This window comes from Perissodus microlepis, chromosome 8 (genome assembly GCF_051167445.1).
Source record: "Perissodus microlepis isolate ML-2025 ecotype Zambia chromosome 8, ASM5116744v1, whole genome shotgun sequence".
NCBI classification, from domain to species: Eukaryota; Metazoa; Chordata; class Actinopteri; order Cichliformes; family Cichlidae; genus Perissodus; species Perissodus microlepis.
In genome coordinates, this window is record NC_140468.1 from 9,130,756 (window position 1) to 9,154,067 (window position 23,312).

At 37.5% G+C, this 23,312-nt stretch overlaps 1 protein-coding gene and 1 long non-coding RNA gene across 2 annotated transcripts; one reads left to right on the forward strand and one right to left on the reverse strand.

Annotated features, from left to right (window-relative positions):
• Positions 1–35: 35 nt before the first annotated feature.
• On the forward strand, positions 36–11,622 carry LOC146381351 (alpha-N-acetylgalactosaminide alpha-2,6-sialyltransferase 1-like). Its single transcript, XM_084937343.1, has 9 exons — positions 36–184; positions 278–470; positions 739–901; positions 2,275–2,437; positions 7,739–7,877; positions 7,967–8,070; positions 8,481–8,564; positions 9,535–9,634; positions 10,637–11,622. Exons 1-9 carry the CDS (start codon positions 90–92, stop codon positions 10,838–10,840), a joined length of 1,245 nt encoding a protein of 414 aa, XP_084793469.1. The 5' UTR covers positions 36–89; the 3' UTR covers positions 10,841–11,622.
• Positions 11,623–11,628: 6 nt separating this feature from the next.
• On the reverse strand, positions 11,629–16,089 carry LOC146381352 (uncharacterized). Its single transcript, XR_014801054.1, has 3 exons — positions 15,914–16,089; positions 15,077–15,155; positions 11,629–12,964 (listed from the first exon to the last, which is right to left on the reverse strand). It is a non-coding gene; the product is annotated as an uncharacterized LOC146381352 (long non-coding RNA).
• Between the last annotated feature and the right edge of the window lie 7,223 nt (positions 16,090–23,312).

A 23,312-nucleotide genomic window follows, 5' to 3' on the forward strand; every position in this document is an offset into this window, starting at 1 on the left:
GCCCATTCACATCAGTGAGAGCGTGTCAAATTTAGAAGGAAGCGCATACATGTGTGTTTAATTGAATAGCAAGCCTTCACTTGACAGCGATGGCATCCCAAATCTCCAGGATATTTTTATTGCTCCTTGTAATGACAGTTAGTTTTGCGGTTTTCATTCTATCCCAGGAATCTTTATCAAAAAGGTAATTTTTTTCATATCTATCTATGTATATCTATGTATTAATTTGCTAATTCTGAACTTTTTGCTCCCTTTTGTCCTGTTGCTGTTGTTGCAGTTGGACAATTTTCTCAGGAAAACATGAACTCGGATGGGAAAACTTTTCGTTTGATATTAACCTCTGGGGACAGAAAGAAAAAACAGCTGTGGCTGAGACTCCAATACCTCTCCTCTACAGAGGAAATTTCACAAAGGCTCCTCAGTGGGATTTTGATGATGTCTATAACCAGGATGCCCCACCTAGACCAACAGTAAGCATGCTAAGACACAATATGACAGAAACAGGACAAATGTCTTGTTGTGTGGGCTGGCTTGATGGCTGTGGGCTGGCAACGCTTGTGCTCAGCCATGCAGTCAGTCTGCTTTCACTTAATGGTTTCACTCCTTTAATTAAAATACATAATTCTTAATTATTCATCAAATTTCTGTAACTGTTGTGTTTGTTGTTTCCTCGGGGTATAAAGCTTTCACAAAATCATTTTAACCAATTTCATGATTTAATATTTCTGTTATTATCAGACATGTGCCCAATCACTGCGAAACTCTCAGGATGAGAACTTCAAGAAGGCTTTTCTTCCCAACATACGTTTGTTTCTGCACAAGGACAACATTAACATGAGCGAGTGGAATCGCCTTTCACATTTTAACAATCCTTTTGGGTTCATGCAGTTCAAATATGATGGTAGGTGTTTGTGAAACTGATGCCAGATTAGATATCAGTATATATGTGAGCTTGATCAGCAACTAAGTAATAGATTTTTTTGTTATTTAATTTCTTCTTCCAGTTTCTGACTCCTGATATTATAATAAAAAGCCAAAGATACAAAACAACAAAAGACAGATACTGTTGGTGTTAAAAATATATATATTATGGCACCTTTAAGCAGTGTTTTTTGTGTCATCTACAGTTTTCTGTAGTAAAACGTTCCTGGTGAATCAGGTCAAAGCTCACCAAGGATTAATTAAATGATGAGTTAAAGAAAGTGAAGTTTGAACTTGTATTAAGACACATGAAATTATTCATACAACACTAAATTAAGATACTCACAGGCAGTGTTGGTCAAGTTACTTGAAAAAAGTAATCAGTAACTAATTAATGATTACTTCCCCCAAAAAAGTAAGCCCATTACTTTACTGATTACTTATTTTCAAAAGTAATTAATTACTTAGTTACTTTTTAAAAACACGATTTACAACCTGAATAGGTGATAAAGCGATAGATCTTTCAGCCCGATTCTACTTTTTCTGCATAATCCATCATACAAAATGTAATCAAATGGAAAAGTCTCTTTTTAAAACTTGTTTTATTAGTTTTAATCTTTTAACTTTATGCATCAAGCAAAAATTTAATTATATGTACCATTCTCTGACTGGAAGAAATTTGTTTAACATTTAAACCTATTTTCTGCAACACTCCATCTTGATTTCCAGGTTAAGTACTTATGCTGTGAAAGGAATTATATTGAACTGGTTAAGTTCCTTAGATAATACTTTTCAATGTGTGCAGTATTTAGGTAACTCATCTGAAAGAATGAAAATAGAATGTGGGGTCCTTCAAGGTTCTGTTTTAGGAACAAAACGTTTTAATTTATATATAAACGACATTTGCAGACGACACCATTTTTTATTGTTCTAGAGAAAAGTTGAAAGAATTGGCTAAAATTATGGTTATTGAAATGTAAAAACTAAAAAAAATGGTTTGATGTAAATAAGTTATCGTTGATGGAGTATTGATTGAAAGAGTTACAGAATTCCATTTTCTGGGTGTAATAGTGGATGACAAGTTAACATGAAAATCTCATATTGAACATGTTTAAAAAAAGATGGCCAAAAGTATTTATATCCTGGGTAATGCGATATATATATTAGATTACAAGGCAATGCAAATATTAGATTTTTCATTATTTTTACCCTATCTGAGTTATTGTGTCGAAGTATGGGGGAATACATATGCGACTAATATAAAACCATTATATTTATTACAGAAGAGAGTGCTATGAATTATGCATGATGTTAAATGTATGTCTGTACTCATGTGTTTCTTTTCGTTTGCAGAAGTGATGGCTTCAGTGAAGCTGATTCCAAAGCCAAAAGAGCCACTGCTCCTCCCAAAACCAGGTGGCGATGGCTGTATTCACTGTGCTGTGGTGGGTACTGCAGGAATTTTGAACGGCTCAAAAGTGGGTGCAGAGATCGATGCTCATGATTACGTTTTTCGGTACGTAAGAGGTGCAAAACAAACCTGTTGTTAATGTTCTTTAAACTGAAGGGAATTGTAAGGGTCAAATGTCTCAAATAGGGATGGGTATCGTTTAGGTTTTATCCGATACCGGTGCCAAACCGGTACTTTTGAAACGGTGCCGGTGCTTAAACGGTGCTCAAACCGGTGCTTAAAGAATGGAGAACACAAAATTGGTACTCTTCGGGTTTTTGGGGGATGTTGCAAACTCCGGGTCCGATAACAGGCACCACACCTGGAGTAGATGTGCACGGTGTGAGGTCTCGCAGCAAGCTATCAAATACGGCGCATTTCTCGGCTTTTAAAAAAAACGCTATGCGTCGCCAGGTGTTTCATCGGATTTGAGGTGTTACCTCCTTTGCACAGTGTCACAGTATCACCTTAAAGCACTTGTTGCAGGCTGCTGAGTTTGCATATTTTGCTGTGAAGTACAGCCAGACTTTGACCGCTTCGCCTTGGGCATTTTTAATCTGTAGCTCTGCTCTAAAAGAACGTACGTACCTGGACCCGCCTACTATCCTCGGAAACGTAAAATGATTGGCTAGAATCTAAAGTGTATCACAGCTCAGGAAAAAAAAGCACCGAAATAAAACACCGAAATGTGCGCTGCTTTTCGGTCTGGTTACTACCGTTTATGACAGAACCGATACCGGTACCCATCCCTAGTCTCAAAATCTCATTGCAGTTTGGTGCAGCGCACAGCAATCACTTAGATTTGATGTAATCTCTAGGGACACACAACATTCAAAAATCCAGCAGAAATATATACCTAGTATATATCAAGTGTGTATTTCTATAATATGTGTTCTATAATATTTCTTCAATCAGTGATGAGTAATAAGGTTCTAGCTTTGAATGTAACTTTGAATGCTTTCTTCTTCTTTTTTTCTCATAAAGCAACAAACTATTTATCCAGGTTAAATGAAGATCTTCTAATTTAGTGAGATGCCATTTCCTCTCCAGCCTATGAGTACTTCTGATTTGAGGCTTTTTTCAGAGGAGCCTCAGTATCCAGAGTCTTACGTAGTAAAGATGTAATACTATTAATAAGATGATCAACTGTGAGAGTAGAGTTCAGCTGGCTGCTCTGCTCTGTGGTGGCACAACGAATTGAGGAAGATAACAGTGGAGGAATTATATCCTTAAACTTAGTTACCGCACTTTCAGAGAGACATCTACTGTGACAGATGCATTAGCCCCTGCTGTGTAATGCATTATTGTAAATTTAAACGTTACTAGGAAACGATCAGACAAAAGAGAGTAATATTGTTCCATTTGTCAGAACAAGCTCTAGAGTGTGAAAGTGGTGGGTGGGTTCTTTTATATTTGATCTGAGCTGAGCATTAAAGCAGATAAATGTCTGAGAAAATCAGTTCTGAGTAAGGACCAGGTGGCTAAAGCCCTTACTCCCCTAGACAAACACAACAGGTCCAGATGCTCTATTTGAACTTCAGCTCCATGTAACACCATTTCAGATAAAGTGGTGGACAAACTTCATGCACTGACATATGTTATTCACCGACCGCTCTCAAGCTGTCAGGCTGGGCAAACAAAGAGCTCCATCATAGAGTCAACATCCTCTTCTGTATGCTCTGTACACACAAATATCAATTTTTCTGTAACATGAGCACCACTGTTAAGTTTGCAGATCATACAGTTCATTGGATGCATGACAGACAAAGATGATTCATACAAGGAAGAGGTTCACACCTAACATTTGCAAATAATAACATAGTTCTCAACACCAGAATCAACCAGGATGTTGCCTAAATGATATTTAGGCAACATCCTGGTTGTTCTGACTTGCAAATTTAAATATCATGTATTAAAAATATAAATTTAACTTCGTACTCAAGAGAAAAGAAGAGAAGATGAATTAATATAAATTTAGAACACATAATGAAAACACCAAATGAGGAAATATCTTTAGGATGATTGATGGTCCATCCCTCGGACACAGTGTGGTGTTCCTGAACCAGCTTAACAATGGAATCACTACTTTATGCTCACCATTGTCATTCTAATGAACAGTGGTATTACTTTCAGTGTTATTTCCGCTTGTTGTCCACCAACTGATCTTTTTCAACATGGCACTATTGTATGACTGTGTTGGTCTTTACCATCATTTCAATGAACTATTAGTACAGGAGTTCACAGATTCATCTCAGAAAGAGATGTTGCAACAGTTTTCTTTGTTTACTGTTTCAACTTCTTCTACTCTCATATTCATGCTGATGTGTAGGTCTCTTCCAAAATATTCATTTTATTTATGGAACTGATTTCAAAATGACTAAGTGCATTGAAGAAGAGATTTTAACGAATGATATTATAATGACACATCAAAAAATTAGTTTCTGTCACAAGTTTCCTTTCTTTAAATGGAAGTCTGTTGAAGACCAATAAAAAGGGTTAGAACTTGAATAAAATCACCATTGGGGTGAATTAATTTTTAATTTTTTGTTTCTTATAGATATTGAAACAGGTTAATTTCATTTTCCTCCACCTCATCCTTACATCTCCACTGGTGGTGGCAGAAGCAGCCCAGTGTGACTCTGAGGCCTGTACTTTTAAAGTAACTTTTTTTTCTGATCGCTATAATAAACAGCAATGAACAACAGCTTGCTAAAGCATTTGTTTTTACACTCTGGAGATATGAGCTCCTACTAACATCTGTCATCAAAAGCAGGGCGTGTGGCAGACAGGAAGTGAGTGAACCCAGAATGCAGGACTTGACAGCCAAACTTAAAACCACAGCTTCTTTAATGCTTGCAAAACAGTGGAGAAAAATAAAAGCAAAAACAGTAATAAAGAAGGATTGTGATAAACTGATGGGACAGAGACAGACTGGACTCGAAGGGGAAGCATAAAAAAAAATCAAGGACTATAAATTTCAAACTCCAGGACACCAGAAAGCAACATACTCATAAGCTACAGCATATATTATCATTTAATTTCAAAGCAACAAATAACAAGTCTAAAACCACAACTCAAAAAACTGAGCCAAGAGTTTAACAATGATGGAAGCTTGTTTCCACAGTCAACCCAACATTTATGGTTTAGTGTTAATGTTAGTGTTGGTTTGAGACTTACTAACTCGAAATGTTGAGAAAATAACTCAAAGCGATGGATGGAAATCATGAACCGGTTCTTGTAGAGAGCTGGTTCCCAATAGCCCAATTCCTTGGAATTGTTAGGTTCTAAAATCAGCTCATTATAGTTTGTGTGTCAGAGGAGGAAAATAGTGGTGCAATCTACAGCTGGAGATTAGAGAGGAGTGGACCCAAATGCAGACAACGGAGAAATAGGTGGAGGTAAACACAAGGCAAGCCTTTATTGGTGGCTGTAAAAGCAACAGTGAAAGGGGGGACTGAAAACACTAATAAAACCTAGGCTGGGATCAGCTAAAGGAAGAAGTTAAACGTAGAAAACATAGCAAAACCTGACAACTGGGAACAAGGAGCCTGAGACATGAAATCATCAAGAGTAAAACACAAAGGTACGCAGAGTGAAACACTGGGACAACGGGGAAGCAAAACCCAAGGCACTGAACACAGGAAGCAAGACTCTCCAAAGTAAAACATGAAATACAAGACAGACACAGAGATGCAGACTCAACACTGAGACCCTGAAAAATGAGACGCAGAACCAGAACAGATACCAGGAACAGAAACCTAAGAACTGGGAACAATAAATATAATACAAACAGAAAACCACAATTCCCAGAAGAACTCAGGACTGTGACAGCGGCATGGATATGGACATTACTGTTAGTTTTATTGAACAAAAGGACAACAGCACAGTGGTGAATTTTTAAACAATTTTATTTGTCACATACAGAGTACAACATGTAGTGAAATGCTTGTGTCCGAGCTACGGACAGGCTGCAGATGTAGCTGCGCCATTCCAGGGCTTGGTTTCAGCAAGATACCAGGTGGGAATCAAACTACACAAAGGTGTGTAGTCTTACCACTACACTATCCAGCTGCCATTTACACCTGGGTGTACATGTATATATTGGTTGACTGCTGCTTCTAAACATATGCATTATTAGTACTGTATGCTGCTCAGTAACATTGAAAATGTATTATTTACTGTTACTGATGCTTATGTTGGTTGTTGTGGTTTGCTTACAGTGTTGTCTTCTTTTTGCTTGTTTTTTTTTGTATTAGCAGGTGATTATCGAATTCGGTTCTTTAGAATTCTTTTAACGACAGAGAAAGACCCCGGACTCAGTGTGATCAAGCTCAAAAAATAATCTTTATTGTACATTTCCGGAAACAGAGAGCTGTAGACACAAGGACGCACACACAGGTCTAAAAGCATTGCAAGCCAAAGGTGTATATATAGTTCTGCTATATGTCACACACAGTTTCGATCAAAACAACTCTGCTTAGTTTCACTTTCTGTCTGCACGCTTCTTGTTCTCTGCACAAAGCGTGCAGTTTCCTGTCAGTACTTTTGGCTCAGATTCTAGTCACAATGGCATTCTCCTACTCTGGCCTCTATAAAACAATATAAACAGAAAATAAGCACTAAGAATATATATTCGTAACATGATCAAGCAGTTTTACTGTGTCTTTTCTCTCTCTATCCCTCTTCTCCTCTATTTTTCTTCCTTTGTCCTTCTGTTAACTCTCTTCATTCTCTTTCCTGTCCCCCGGTCCTGTCCATTCTGATTGTAATAACTCAAAATGAAAACAAACAAAAAAATATAAATAAACATAATAAAAATAAAAAATATAAAAATGACAATCAAGTAGATATATATAGCAAAAGCTGCAATGGTCTACTTAGAAAAAGAAACCTGTTAGGCATTTTTCTAGGCTTTCAGACAATAATTCTGATTGCTACAATGCCGGACAGGACATGTGCTCTGTGTAATATATGTAATTCTTACTTTTTTGAATAATGACACCAATACACAAAAAACAGAAAATACCAACAGGAAATACCTCTAACCTGCACAAACATTTGCATCCTTACTCAAAAGTTGAAATAACAACCAATATTTTTAACATACTTATACTTTTGAGTTATCTATTTTTTATATTTTCCAAAAAAAGAAATCTCTTGTACCTTATGGGAATGCATTTAGGAAATCCTTGCACAAAGGCTGCTATATGACAGACACTAACGAAAAGCATAATAAGATGAAAGGTATATCACACTACCTTCAATTTGAATGCTGTTGCTTGAACTAGTGATTGATTTTGAACATTACAATTAAATCAATGTAAACTGAACCAAAGATCAACTTTCTGAATTGTGTCTGTTTGGCAGGATGAACGGTGCCGTTATCGAAGGTTGTGAGGAAGATGTAGGAAATAGAACATCAGTGTACGTTCACACAGAGCACTCCATCGCCGCATCACCTTATTTTTTTGGGAAGTATGGATACAAGTCTGCCCCTCATGATGAGGTAGTAAAACTTACAAGACAACAGTGTGATATTGTTTATACTCTCCACAGACTAAAGATTATTTTGCTCCATAATTTTTCTTTTGGCAGGGAATAAAATATGTGCTGATTCCTGAGGCAATGAGAGATTTCCGATGGCTTGAGGGTCTTTTCAAAGGACATGAGGGCTCTAGTGGCCCACACCACAAGAAATGGTGATTATCAAATTAAGTAGTTATGTAGTAATTTCTTTTCTCCTGCTTTGACAAATCTCAATTTTTCCAATTGGTTTATAGTGTCATTAGACAATCTTTTAAGAGCAGCCTTCGCAGCTCAGAGGTGAGAGTAGAGAAGAACTAGAGACAATTTACCAACTGGGGTTTTGTCTAACTGGTAAAAATCCATGGCCTTCCTCGTGGCTCCTACATGTCACTGCTGAGTGCAGTTGCAGATGTACTCTACAAATGCACTCTGGAAAATGCTAAAGCAACTTGAGTTGATATCTACTTTTTCTTTTAGGGTTTAATGGACAATTGTATTGCCTTTTATTAAAAAAACAAACAACAACAACTAAAATTAATAATATAAATTATCCCTCCTCTCCCTTGTGTTTTCACCTCACCAGGCCAGGGACCTACTATTCAGGGCAGTACAATGAGAGCCGATTCTACGTTCTACACCAGGACTTCCTCCGATACGTGAAGAACAGGTCAGGTTCCTATGAGCATACTGTGATACATATGAGCAGATGTTGGTAATAATATAATATAATAGTATAGTATAATAAACAGTTCACATTGTTTCATCATCTAATAATTGTTTGTCTTTCCTGAAGAAGTTTGCTCTTAAAGTTAACTCCATTCTGGGAGAGTGAATCTTCTGAGCTTCTGCTCAGTTCTGTTGAGAATCATTAAAGTGATGGTTGGGACTTCCAGTCAATCGATTGAAATACATTATGGATTTCAAAATCTTATTTGGTTTTCACATGTCCCTATTTTTGGTGATATCAACTTTAATAGCAGGAAATTATCTAGGCATAATTCTTTTTTATGTGTGTTTTTATTGTTCTGGGTCTTTTGACCGAGCATTTTGAGTTAATGGGGGTTCTTTGTGCTATAATGTTTTAGGTTTCTATTATTTAGTATTGAGTTCAGTCCCAGTTTTGCTTCCATGTTTAGTTTTATTTCTGATTCCATGTTTTCTTGTCAATGTGCCTCGTCTCCTTTTTCTGTTTACATGTTTCCCTCTTTGTTTTTTATTCCATCTCTTCCCTCTCTGTCATGTGCTTTCCTATACATTTTCCCCAGCCCATCTCGTCTCTCTCTCCCCCTCCATGTCTCATCTTTCTTAATTATTCCGTATTACCCTCTTTGTGTCTCCTCTGTTTGTCTCCCCAGTCTTTCTTGTTCCCCTTTGGGTTCCTTCCTCCCGGCCTCATGTCAGGCCGTGTGTTCTTGTCTGCGTCTTAGTGTTTTACTTTGACAATGTTGCGTCCTGTGTTTAGTGTGTTCTGTTTTGCTTCCTCCTGTCTCAATTAACTCCTCCCAACTATGTTCCCCATGTATTTCCACTTCCCTCGTCACCATCATGTGTATTTATTGTGCAAGTTTTCCTTCTTTCATTTTCAGATCGTCTCTTCCAGTATTTTTATATTTTTTCTGTTTGTTTTTTAATCACAGGTTCCTAAAGTCACCTAATCTGAATAAAAGATTCTGGGCAATAGTCAGACCAACCAATGGAGCATTCACTGTCTTCCTTGCTTTGCATATTTGTGACACAGTGAGTTAATATTACCTTTACATTTCTGTGTAAGAGGTATTGGTTTCCACACCTATATACACAATACACAGACTAAAAGCCTCAAAGCAGCTCTTTAATGAAAAGAAGCTATTTCATACATGTTTTCTGCAAAGTAGATGACATCTATATGTCACAGTCAAACCACAAAACAAACGAATCTTGGAAAAAAAACCAATCTTGAAATTACGTAAACATAAACCCAGATGAACAATGCCACCACATGACATATTAGACCAAGTAATCATTTATTCAACATGATTCAGTACCTTTTAGAATCGTCTTTACCAGCAATAACCAAAGTTTCTCACATTGTTGTTCAGGAATTTTTTTCCCACTCATCTTTGCAATGTTGCTTCAGTTCATTAAAGTTTGAAGCATTTCTTTACGTTGGCTGGACCATTGCAACACCTTGATTTTCCAGTCATTCTCCTATACATTCGTTGCACTGAGAATATCGGTTATAAACTAAAAACCTGCAGGAGTTTTTTTTATATTATTTTTTTGTACTCAACTAAATGATTGTGCCCAGGCACTGTGGCTGAAAAATACAGCTTAACTCATCTGTCCTAAAAGCTGATGTCCTGCTTGTTGGTATGAGGTGTTTATAATATGAAAAATAATGTGCTGTGTTTGTTTGTTTGTTTTCCTAAATGTGCCATTGTACATTATGGACAAAACTGTCCAAATTGAACAGTGTTTCTGAAGTCTTTCTGGGCCATTCACATGCAGTTTGTAAATTAAAATGTGCTGCTATGTTCTTTTTATAGAGAAGAAGCAACCATCAATCTTCTGGAATTGTGCTGTCAGGCACTTTCATTAATTATTATTTAATTAATTATTTAATTAATTATTATTATTATGACCTATTATTATTGTTGTTGTTGCTGTTGTTTTTCCTGATGGGAACTGTATTAAGGTATTCTGCAAACTATGTCTTGAAAAGTAAGGATTTTTTCTCTCTCTCTCTTTCTGTATCCTCAGGTGGATGCATATGGATTCATGACTGATGACTACATGAAATACTCCAACTACTATGCTCAGAAGTACATTAAAACAAAAGTACATTTCTATGCCAACCATGACTACATTTTGGAGAAGAATACATGGAAAGATCTTCACAACAGAAAAATAATAAAGCTCTATCAAAGAACGGAGCCAGAATCAGGGACTGAAAAGCCAAAGTAACACTGAGTCCACCCATAAGGATAAAACCTACACTACTGAAGATATTCAAGAGCCATGTCAGGCAGCACAGTAGTGCAGTGGTCAGCACAGCAAGAAGTGTTCACATCCAACATATAACTGGAGGGTTTCTTTGTGTGCATGTTCTCTCTGTGTCTGTGTGGTTTCTCTCTGTAGCATCAGCTTCCTTTGATGCTGCATGAAGACATGCACTTAGTTGGGTTAGGTTAACTGGTGAGAGTATTTTGGCCATAGGTGTGAATGTGAGTGTCAATGGTTGCGTTTCTCTCTCTGTGGAAAACTGGCGAGCTATTCAAGGTCTGCCTCACCTCTTGCCATGTGACTGCTTACTTGTGTGTCTTGTCTCTGTTTTTTTTTTTTTTAACCTTTCTGTCTCCTCATTTGTGACCCTACATCTGTCGTGTCTTTCATTGTGTTGTCCATGTCCCGATTCTGTCAAGTTAATCTATTTTAGTCCTGGTCTCAGTGTAAGTCACCTCCTGTTTTGTTTTGATAGTTTCTAGTTTTATGTGTGTTGTGTTTGGTTTTGCTTCTTCTTGTCTAGTTATTCAAATTCTATTCAGCTGTGTTCCCTGGTGTTTCTCCTCTCCCTAATTACCTGGTCTGTATACATTGTCCTTTCTTCTTTGTTGTGTTCACCTTTAAGCTGTGTGTTCCACCTTGGGGGTTTGCTGTATGATACTTTTCATTTAGATAATTTGCACTTGGCTCATATTTTCTTATTTTTACAAGTTTTCAACAATAAAGCGGTTTTTGAGTTTTAAGTCCTGTTTTCCGAGTCCTGCTTTTGGGTGATGCTCTCCATGACACGCACTCCCCTTGACAAACTGATTTCTTTTAGCTGGAGGAAGTGTAAAGCTGCTTAAAGAACTAAAATTACTCCATTTATGAGTAATTATAAAGTATACCTGGAATTTTACAGTATTGGGAGTTTTTCAGTCAGAAGCCCCACAACGTTTGTGAGTCATGTCTTAAGAAAATATTAACTGTAGGCCCATAAAGAACATAAATGACTTCAGTACAATACCTAATAGTTGCATTTGAAATTAAAATAACGAAATTGTTCAAATGTTTTTAGCTTTACTTACTCAATGTAATGTGTTTATTTTTAATTAAATATGCTTCTTAATGAAAAAACACATCAACAATATGGAAAAACAGATGCAACAATACATTGTCTGATGTTCAACCCAGATGATTGATTACTTACAACCTTAGAAAAACATATTAATGTAAAGCAGCTAAATCTGTTTGCTCACCTACTGAAGTTCCTTGAATACATGAGGTTTGATTATACACACAATCATTGTGAGATTATATAGTGTCAAGTTAGTGGGATGTAATCCAGGTATTTCTTTAATATGATAATATAAATCTGTCACTCAGCTGTCAAATGAGAGCTTCATGACTGATTCAGTTTGAATGCCTCTCTTCATATTAGTCAGTGCTTAAGAGCAAAACACAAAAAAACTTAAATGATCTGATTATTTTTCAGACATGACTGACCTAAACTTATAGATCTTCAACTCCCACCTCGAGCACAACTTCAACAGGGAGGTTGGTTTTTTTCATTAGACCCTGTGTTTCATGAACTTTGACCACATACACTTACACACACGCAGGATACACTTCACCACAAACTTTAAATGTCTATAATCCTGAAAAAAGGATCAAACTGGGTAAAGTATGAGTCATTCTCACCTGCTGGCCCCAGAAGAGTCACTTTCTGGCCACTGCATGAAAACTACTTCAAAGTTTCATTTACATTCACAGTCTTGACCTCAGCAGTGTTTTCTGACTAATCAGCTCTTTATGCTCCAGTGGCCATTAAGCGACTGATATAAACGTGGAGCGTTGCTTACCTGATCACACTCTTACTCCTCCTGCCACCCCTTCATTCCACGTTGGATGTGGAATGGTAAATGGACTGGTTCTTATATAGCGCTTTTCTACTCTCCCGGGGTACTCAAAGCGCTGTATACAACATGCAATGTTGTGATCCTCAGGTGTCACAACAGGTGTTGATTGTATCTCCAGTGTTTGATCCTTCCAGGAATTTCCTCTACTCTGCTACATGATGGAGTCGGTGTAATGTAACACAAGGACCTGTGCAGACAAGCAACCCCAGTCATCTCATAAAATATTCAGGAATCAATTATAAGTCATTAAATATTAGACAGTCTGAAATGATACAAAGTGAGATTGATGGTGGTAATGTAGTTTTTATTGAAACAATTTTCTACGAGATATGACATTCAGTGTCTTTGTTTTTATAACTTTTACCTATTAGAAGTTCACAATTATTTCTGCTGTTCCCTCCTTTCTCTTAGTTGTAGTAGTAGTATAAGTTTTGCAGTAAAATGTTGATGCCTATAGCTCACATATGCTGGTCCAAGTCAGTTGATGAGTTTGTAGCCTTGTAGGTTTTTGTTGTGGTTTCTTTTCACTCTAAGCAAATTTCTGCGGAGCCAAAATTCATGACTGCAAAAAAGGATGTTCATTCTGCCTATATGTGTCTAGGTTGGGAGCAACAACAAAAGAAAACAGGAATAAGGTGCCATGTTCTGGCCTAGTGAAAATGGAAGATTTACATTCATTTTACAACTATTGCTAGCCTGCACTGAATATTTGTGTATTCTGCACATACGTCATTTTTTAGTGGCCATTTCCTTTGTTCCCGGGTTTCAAAAATGCTGGTTTTGATTTTCGCTCTCATGGCTCATGAAGTGACACCACTGACCAGCCAATCGGTGGCATGCAGTCTGATGACTTCACATTTTGGTACATGGTCAGATCACTTGCAACCCCGGCCGAGCAGGTACTATGTTAGTAGCTGGTGCCACGTAATGAAAATCCCTGAAAACCGTGGCAAGTCGGACTGAGTGGGTAATAATGGAAAAGGGGCTAATTCATTTCCATGAACTACCTGCATACTATTGCCACATGAGGCCTAGCATTGTTGTGCTCTAGCAGGAACCCCAGACCCACTGCATCAGTGTAGGGTCTGATAATGTGTCCAGGGAGTTCATCCCAATACCTAATGGCAGTCAGGGTACCGTTGCTACAAAGGTCCATGCCTCCCTCCATGGATATGCCTCCCCAGACCATAACTGACCCATCACCAAACCACTCATGGCGAATGATGTTACAGGCAGTATGTTGTTCTCTTAAGCTTCTCAAAACCCTTTCACGTCTGTCACAGCGTGAACCTCCATTTATTTGTGAAAAGCAAAGGGCAGCAGTGGTGGATTCGGGTATTCTATGGCAAATTCCTGTTGTACTCCACAGTGCCAGGTCGTGAAGATTGGGCCCACTAGAGTACGTCAGGCCCTCAAGCCACCCTTATGAAGTATGTTTCTGATTGGTTGGTCAAAGACAGTCACACAAGTAAAAGAAATTAAAGGAATGCTGTTTATTTTAGTTTTAAAATATATTGCAGATATAAGTGATATAAACCCTGAGTTATGTTTGTTTCTTAAGTTGGTTGTGTAATAAAACACATTGCTGTTAATATCTGTGTGTGTGGCTTTATCTACGGAAGAGGATTAGGGCCAGTCAGAATTCTTCAGCCACATACATCACAGTGGACCAAGAAGTGCAGTTTGTGTTCAGACAAGTTTTGAGCAATAAAAAAAGTAGCTTATATGTAACCTCCTTTATTTGTTGATGAAAAGAAACAAACTGAAATGAAGTTATCATGATGCATTGGAAAAAAATTATATTTTTCAGTGCAAAATGTCTGTAGTTTTCTAATAAAATCTCTGTTACTGAGCCTCACAGGTCCTTTTCTTCTGCTGCTGCGTATCACATGCCAGCAGTGGCTTCGCACATGTGCGATTCATTTGCAGTCTGGATGCAGTGGAGTAAAAATCATCTGTTCCATCTTCCATTCCACCACGTCATCAATTATGAGAGGCAACAGCCTTAAAAAGTTCCAGTTTTGTATTAACTGTGCTGAGAGTTTGTTTGAGGACTGATCTCACACGGCTTTGAAGAGGTATCAGAGTCAGAGTATTTAAACTGTTTAATGCTCTGATTCAGAATGGAGTAGGTGAACCATTCTTTTTTTTCACATAAAAATTTAAGAAACAGCACAACACCAAAATGCCATAAAAATCTTGTGTCCTAATCAAAATGGCAAACCTGGCTGACAGATGTGAAAATATTTTAAACAATTGAAAACTGACTCAAACTTTACTCCTTCTATATCTGGTGTACCTTCAGTCTTGAGGTGTTCAACAGGAGAGTTGTACATCTCTATGGTGCATTCTGCTCCACACTGATTTGGATCACCACCCTGAAAAACAGATTGCGTCATTAAACAGTATCTACAGAAATGTTGTGTACAACTAAAGCAGAAGCCACCAGTGCAATGTGAGCCCAAATTATCTACAGCATGCAAAACAAGGTTCCTCTAACTACAGTTTTATCTATTTATTTCCATAACATAAAGGATTAACAACTTCAAAGGCATCTTGGTATAGCAGTAGTTTGAAACATAATGGATTTTGGTAAAAAAAAAAAAAAAAAAAAAAAAGTACTACTTTTGAATATCTGACCATCACTAATGTCACACAGTACATCTGATGAAGACTCAGCTGATTCCTTACCTGTTACACATATCTGGATCCCTTGACCGCCTCACAAAGCTTGGAAATACCCTCATCAGATAATGTTGTTTCAGTTTTAAGAAGTGTAGTGAGCTTATTCAGACTATATGACTGACCCAACTCATATTTTCTTTTAAATTTCCTCTACAATGGTCAGGATGGCAGAAGCAGGTCGCAATGAAATACATAACCCCTCAGTGACTTCACTGAGAAATCAAAAAGGAACATTGTCTTTAGCTGCTCCTGGTAAATTAAACTGGCGTTTGTTTCACAGTAAAGTTAGCTAAAATCTTCAACCTGCTGCATTAGCATGAACTTTCCAGAAAACTAAACAGGACTGAAAGCGAAGCCTGTGACAGAGGAACGCTTTCAATGCAACAAGAAAACTGACTAAGCGAACTATGGTTACAGCTGATATACGTTTCAAGTCTAATGATATACTTACATTGAAAGAGAAGGTTGTTGGTTCGGCACAGGGTGCTGCTGGGCTCCCTTGCTGAGCAGGAGTCTGTCTGGACCGTTAGAAGTGGCGCTATCTTCTTCTTCGTTGGTTTGGCGGACTACACGCTTCTAAGGAGTATTGGTGCCCTCTGCTGTTGCAGTACCTCAGTCAGACAGCTATTTCTGACAAGATAGTGTATATATATATATATATACATATACATATATATATATATATATATATATATATATATATATATATATATACATATATATATATATATATATATATATATATATACATATACATATATATATATACATATATATATATATATATATATATATATATATATATATATACACAAAAAAAAAAACCACCCATCTCGCCCCTGTGGGCGGTTTATCCTTCAAGCTCGGGTCCTCTACCAGAGGCCTGGGAGCTTGAGGGTCCTGCGCAGTATCTTAGCTGTTCCTAGGACTGCGCTCTTCTGGACAGAGATCTCCGATGTTGTTCCCGGGATCTGCTGGAGCCACTCGCCTAGCTTGGGAGTCACCTATTCATGTAGCCCCTTCTGCCAGGGTATTATATATACATATACACATATATATATAAATACATACACATATATACATATATATATACATATATACATATATATACACATATATACATATATATACACATATATACATATATATACACATATATACATATATATATACATATATATATATATATATATTTACATATATATATATATAGGTGACGGTTTAGACAAGTGATGCATTGTCTCCCAAACATGCATGGACTTTAAGGAAACTGATTGTTACAGCTTTTATAATACATTCGTTGACTGCTCTTGACCTTGCAAACTACACCAATTTATTAACATTATTTCATTATTTTTTTGTATTTCATTTTGATCAATTAATTGTAATTTCAGCAGGTGGTATCACACTCAAACAGATTGTACACGGACTGAACAGTGGTAAATCCATGATTTAAACCTCCCTATACCACAAAAAAAAATTTTCATTGTAAATAGCTGTGTTATACTTGGTGAGGCTCTAGAACTTAAAGAAATATACATATTTTTTTTATATTAGTAATTGTTTGTATGTACTGTTAACATATACTGTTTTATCAAACAGCCTGAGCTTGTTAATATTAAAAACATTTCACCGTAATTTTAACAATAATTCTAACAATTTGTTAAAATTAAAAGTACGGTATGTTTTAGGTAATTAATATACAGTTGTAAATCGTAAATTCAAATGAAAAAAGGAGGAAAGATTGTCATTCATACAGAGTTATTATGTAAATTGTAGGGTGATTAATTGTAAATAATGTTACAGATTTTTCCTGTTGTTTTCAAAGACAATGTGCCATATTACAGTACATTAATATATTTTCAACATATTAGCAGTGTAAAAAGAAAAGAAAATCACCATTTTTCAATTTACAGAAATGTAATGTCCATATTACAATCAATTACTCTTTTTGATTTAATGGTAATTTACCGTTGCCATTTATAGTTATTAACTGTAATTTTTATGTACATTTCTTACAGTGCATGATGGACTGTCCCAGTTGCCTTCTTTCCAAGCTCCTTGGACTTTCTTTGTTAAAACTAACAGCTCAGTTAGATTCCTAATTGTAAATAAAAGGAGATTCACTAGCTCAGAAATACACATGCAAGTGCCTGTACTCATGTGTTTCTTTTCATTTGCAGATGTGATGGCATCAGTGAAGCTGATTCCAAAGCCAAAAGAGCCACTGCTCCTCCCAAAACCAGGTGGCGATGGCTGTATTCACTGTGCTGTGGTGGATACTGCAGGAATTTTGAACGGCTCAAAAGTGGGTGCAGAGATCGATGCTCATGATTACGTTTTTCGGTAAGTAAGAGGTACAAAACAAACCTGTTGTTAATGTTCTTTAAACTGAAGGGAATTGTAAGGGTCAAATGTTTCTATCTCATTGCAGTTTGATGCAGAGCACAGCAATCACTTAGATTTGATGTAATCTCTAGATTCAAAAATCCCACAGAAATATATAATATACCTAAAATATATCAAGTTAAAGTTGTTGAAAATATTATACGGAGTGTGTATTCTATAATATTTCAGAGATTGATAGTACGGTTCTTGGTTCATGGGGGCGCTTTCTTTTATTTATTTATTTTTTTAAAGCAGCAAACTATTTATCCAGGTTAAATGAAGATCTTCTAATTTAGTGAGATGCCATTTCCTCTCCAGCCTATGAGTACTTCTGATTTGAGGCTTTTTTCAGAGGAGCCTCAGTATCCAGAGTCTTACGTAGTAAAGATGTAATACTATTAATAAGATGATCAACTGTGAGAGTAGAGTTCAGCTGGCTGCTCTGCTCTGTGGTGGCACAACGAATTGAGGAAGATAACAGTGGAGGAATTATATCCTTAAACTTAGTTACCGCACTTTTAGAGAGACATCTACTGTGACAGATGCATTAGCCCCAGCTGTGTAATGCATTATTGTAAATTTAAACGTTATTAGGAAATGATTAGACAGAAGAGAGTTTTCAGGGAATACTGCTAAATGTTAAGTTTTTATGCCATATGTCAGTACAAAATCAACAGTCAGATTAAAATGGTGGGTGGGTTCTTTTATATTTTATCTGAACTGTTGTATAAAAACCTTTTTTGATGAGTGATGATGATGAAATAGCCTTTATTTGTCAGTTGCAGGTCTTTTGCCCACAACCGAGATGACAGACCTTGCTGACCGTACATACAATACAGAAACATCACATTGGGGAGACAGGTCAGGCTAGGTAGCGAGGAAAAAAACATCGAAATGTGTAACAGAAAAGGATAATACAGGAATGCACAGATATCAACACACCATAGCACAATAAACACAGACAAGCAACATGGGAAAGTGTTCCAGTGTGTACATCTGATCTGGGACCGCTGCAATCTTCGACTGCGCCTCCAGCTGACCCGATGTCCACATCAGAGGGGAGGTAAGCGTTGGAGGTGGCATTGGATCCGGGGTAGGGAGGGTGATGCAGGGACAGAGGATCACCAGCAATAACTCCTTTTTTATTATTTTTTTTCTCCCCAAATACCATAACAACAACATACTCATTAGCGCCCTCTAGCGCTTCTGGTAAATGCTTCTACAGAACAAATGCAATAGTATGTGGACACAACAAGCTATTAGCAAAGGCTCATGGCCAAATTAGACATTTATTTTACCTGAATCTTTGAATGTCTTCCTTCTTAATCTATTTTCTTACCACTTTAATTTCATCTTCCTCGACCTCATCCACCTCACAGTTCCACAGCTAGTGGTGGCAGAAGCAGCCTCCTGTGACTGTGGAACTGTAGCCCTCTACCTTTAAACTCACTTTTTTTTCTAATTGTTATTAAAAAAAAAGGTTTCAAAACAGATGGGTGAGGTTTTCGTTGGGTAGAGCATGTGCAGCCTAACTTGAACAGAGGACTGGGGGCTGTTTTTCCCCAGCAGGTAAGGGAGGTACTTTCAGTCGGGTGGTGAGGGTGTGTGGCGGAGGTGTGGTCCCTGGCTCAGCTGCAGGGAAGGAGTGTTAAAGTGAGCTTTACAGGCAGTGCCAGGGCAGTTGGCGGTACAGGTGGAGATAATTGTTCTAATGACGATTTCTTCCTTTTTCTTGTGAGGTAGGAGACCAGAGGAGAGAGAAGTGTTTGCAGCCAGCTGGAAAGCTTGCTGACGTGTGTGCTGAAGGTGAAATATGTGTGCTTGTGAAATCAATAAAAAAAACTCCATACGCAAATACATGTGTTGGAACACAGTTCTTTCCCCACAGATTCATTGATGCTTCCATATAAGTGGAGAAAATACAAAAGCAAAACCAGTAACCAGGAAAGATTGTTATAAACTGACTAACCACAAGACAGAGACAGACTGGAAATGAAGGGGAACAAGCATGAAAAAATCAGGGACTATAAATAAGAAAAACTCCAGGATTAGGGCTGGGCGATATGGCCTAAAATCCATATCACGGTATAATTTGAAGCATGTGCGGTAACGATATATATCGCGACATATTCTTTTGTTCTGTATAACGTATTTTACACACTATAAGGCACACTTAAAATCCTTTAATTTTCTCAAAAATCGACAGTGTGCCTTATGTATGAATTTTGGTTGTCCTTACTGACCTCAAACAGATTTTATGTGGTACACGGCGCTCAAAAATCTGTCAAAAATGTTTTAGTACGACTTTGGTAAGCTATGAAGGCACACACCACTGATGGATTGTCGGAGCATTACGGCTGCCGTAGTCATTATTAAATTCAACGGAGTTAGAAGTTAGCAGGAAGTTAGCTCACTAGTTTCCACCTAAACATGATATGCCATGTTCTGACTGAGAGATATCTGAAAAAATTCAAACGTACAGCTCTGCTATCACTTCCAACATAAATGAAGACAGAAAACTAAGCAGTGACGTTTGTAGGGTTACTGAAGTTGGACTAGCTGGTATATAATGATGTGCTACGTGATTGGTAGCAAAACAGCTACATTAGCATAACATTAGCACAGTGAAGCTGAAGGATGAACGCTAACTTTTTTCCACTCGATAAAAGTTAACGTGAGGGTTTCTGGTGGTTAGGGACAAATGCAATTGCATAGCAGGATGCTATAAACGGACCAAACTTCAGTCAGGAGAACAACTGAGATAATCCATCCACAATATGAGGTTAGTCATTAATATACTGCAACAACATGGGAATAGAGCGGCTGCGAGAGAATTTGGCATTAATGAATCAATGGTAGGGAAGTGGAGGAAGCGCAGTTTTTGGCTTTTCTCATATTCCAAAAGTGCTTCATCTCTTTGCTATTACTGTCGCCAGGCATAATTTGCAGATGATGTTGTTTGCAGCCTCTGCAATGCTCTTGACCAAAACAGGTGCAGCTTGATGATGACACCATCAACATGCGCTATCGGGGTAGAGCGGTATAGTAAAAATCTCTACCGTTGGCCAAATTTATATTGTTTCTACTGTATGCCGTTTATACCGCCCACCCCTATCCAGGATACTACAAAATAACATTTTCAGGAACCAGAGCAAAAATGATCTTTTATGTTCAAAGCAACAAATAACAAGTCTAGAACCACAACTCAAAATACTGAGCCAAGAGTTTAACAATGATGAAAGCTTGTTTCTGCGACTGAGAAAAGGAAAAAAAATTATATGTATGTGAGTAGATAAGTGAGTGTTTTATAATCTTAAAATATAATCTTAAAATTTTCAGTTAAGTAGGTAAATTTTGATGTACACGTAATTAAGGCTATATTTAAGGGTTAGTGTTTGCATTTCAGGTCACACAAAAGTAGTGTAACATTTCACTTTTGCTTGCAAGTAAATAAGTAACGTACTGAAGTGGGGTGCAGGGGCTTGGGATCAGAGGACAGGCACAACGGCAGGCTATTAGAGAATTGGCTAACACTGCTGAGAGGACCAGTCACTGGCTATGGCTAAAAAGGGCTGACATCACTTGGGCAGCTAAGGCAGTCAGCTAACCGCGATACACATGCCAAGGATTGATCGACCCGTGGTGGGCCTGCCTCAACAGGGGGCGTCAAAAGGATAAAACATAACTTTAGAAGTTTAGCTGGTTGACTGATACAGCTGTCTCACGGCCTCCTGGGGACTGTGCAGTTAACCTCATGGTAATGAAACTAAAAGGAGGAATGAAAAAATAGGAAAGAAAATGTTCCGCCCTTCTCCCCTCTGCTCTTCTTCCCTTTTCTGGGAGGCAGTGGGGAGGTAGAGCGTACAGCCCGATCCGGCAGGGAGGTATGGGAAGCCAGATCGGACGCCCCCCTTCCGGCTCTCCTCTTTGCTCTCCCCTATCTTATCTTACTTACTTGTTTTACTTCTATCACCTTTTCTGTCCCTTTGAAGAAATGAGGCTCCATAAATGTTAAAGTTTTAAATCTTAAAATTTTCAGCTAAGTAGGTAAATTTTGATACACTAATTAAGGCTATTCACTGCAAGTATTTCTCACTTGCAGTGAATAGATAGAATAAACTGTAGAAAACTAAACAGCAGAAAGAAGAAGAGAAAGAACAATTTTAACATAAACCAGTGACACACTCCGGTGCCTGATCAACCCTGATCAACACCCAATGAGTCCAAGGTCTACTACTGACGATGTGTCCCAAATTTGAATATGATAATTTAGATCAGATCTCTAATCCCTAAACCTAACCAAGGAAAATGGCAGATTAGCTTGGGTAAAAGAACAAAAGTTGAGGCACACAACGATGTGTGCTGCTGGTAAAGTTTCTGGGCTGCTTTTTCTCATAACAGCCATCCCCCGAGATTTTCTCCATTTAAAGCAATGCATGGTCAGGGATTGTAACATCTAGTCCTTTTACTGAATTGAATGAAAAAAAAGTTCTCTATGTAATATGTGTAATTATTATTTTTTGAATAATTGAATAATTAATTTGAACATTACAATTAAACCAACGTTAACTGAACCAAAGATCAACTTTGGTAGGGAATCAAATCAATAAGTGATATTGATTATAGAATCCAAATCACTAAATATTTATCAAAACTTGAAGTTTTTGCTGGGTTTTTTTTTTCATAAAAACATCTCTTACACTTTATGGGAATGCATTAAAGGAATATGACAGACACTAAGGAAAGGTGAAAGATGAAAGGTATATCACACTACCTTCAATTTGAATGGTGTTGCTTAAACTAGTGACTGATTTTGAAGAGATCAACTGCTGTCACATTTGCACAGCTATTTTATACATAAGCTGTGGGGTGTGGCGGGGTTAGCCAGAGTGTCTTAAAGAAGTATCCACACGCCACGACCGGGGGGGGGTCATACCCGTGCATATGGAATATGTAATGGAGTGGAGAGATAGTCCCGAATTGATAGAGAACCATTCATATAGAGCACATTACTAGGCTATATAAACACTGCATTTGCATCTCCTCTTACCTCAACAAGACATATAGAAAAAACACAACTGAAAACGTTCATTAGCATTGCTATGGTACTTGAAGCTCACTTTCCCCACTAACAACAAGTCCATTAGCCTAGCATGACCACGTTTACTTACAACGTTATACTTTCCTTTTACATGTTGACAACAGTCTTACTGTTTCAACTGTTACCTATGAGTCATTTTCAGCACTAGTAACTCTCAAAATGACTCAAGTAAAATAAAGATCATGAGCTTGTTTAAAGTTTCAACTTCAGGATTTATTCTGCAGATTTGCCTCCAAGGGGGTTTATGCTCCTCCTCTGCGCTAAGCGCCACCTAGTGGTATCTTTAAGTAATGTCATAGAACATGTAAAGTGTAGTGAGATAACAGTGAATCACCAATTAAAGATATAATAAGCACAAAAA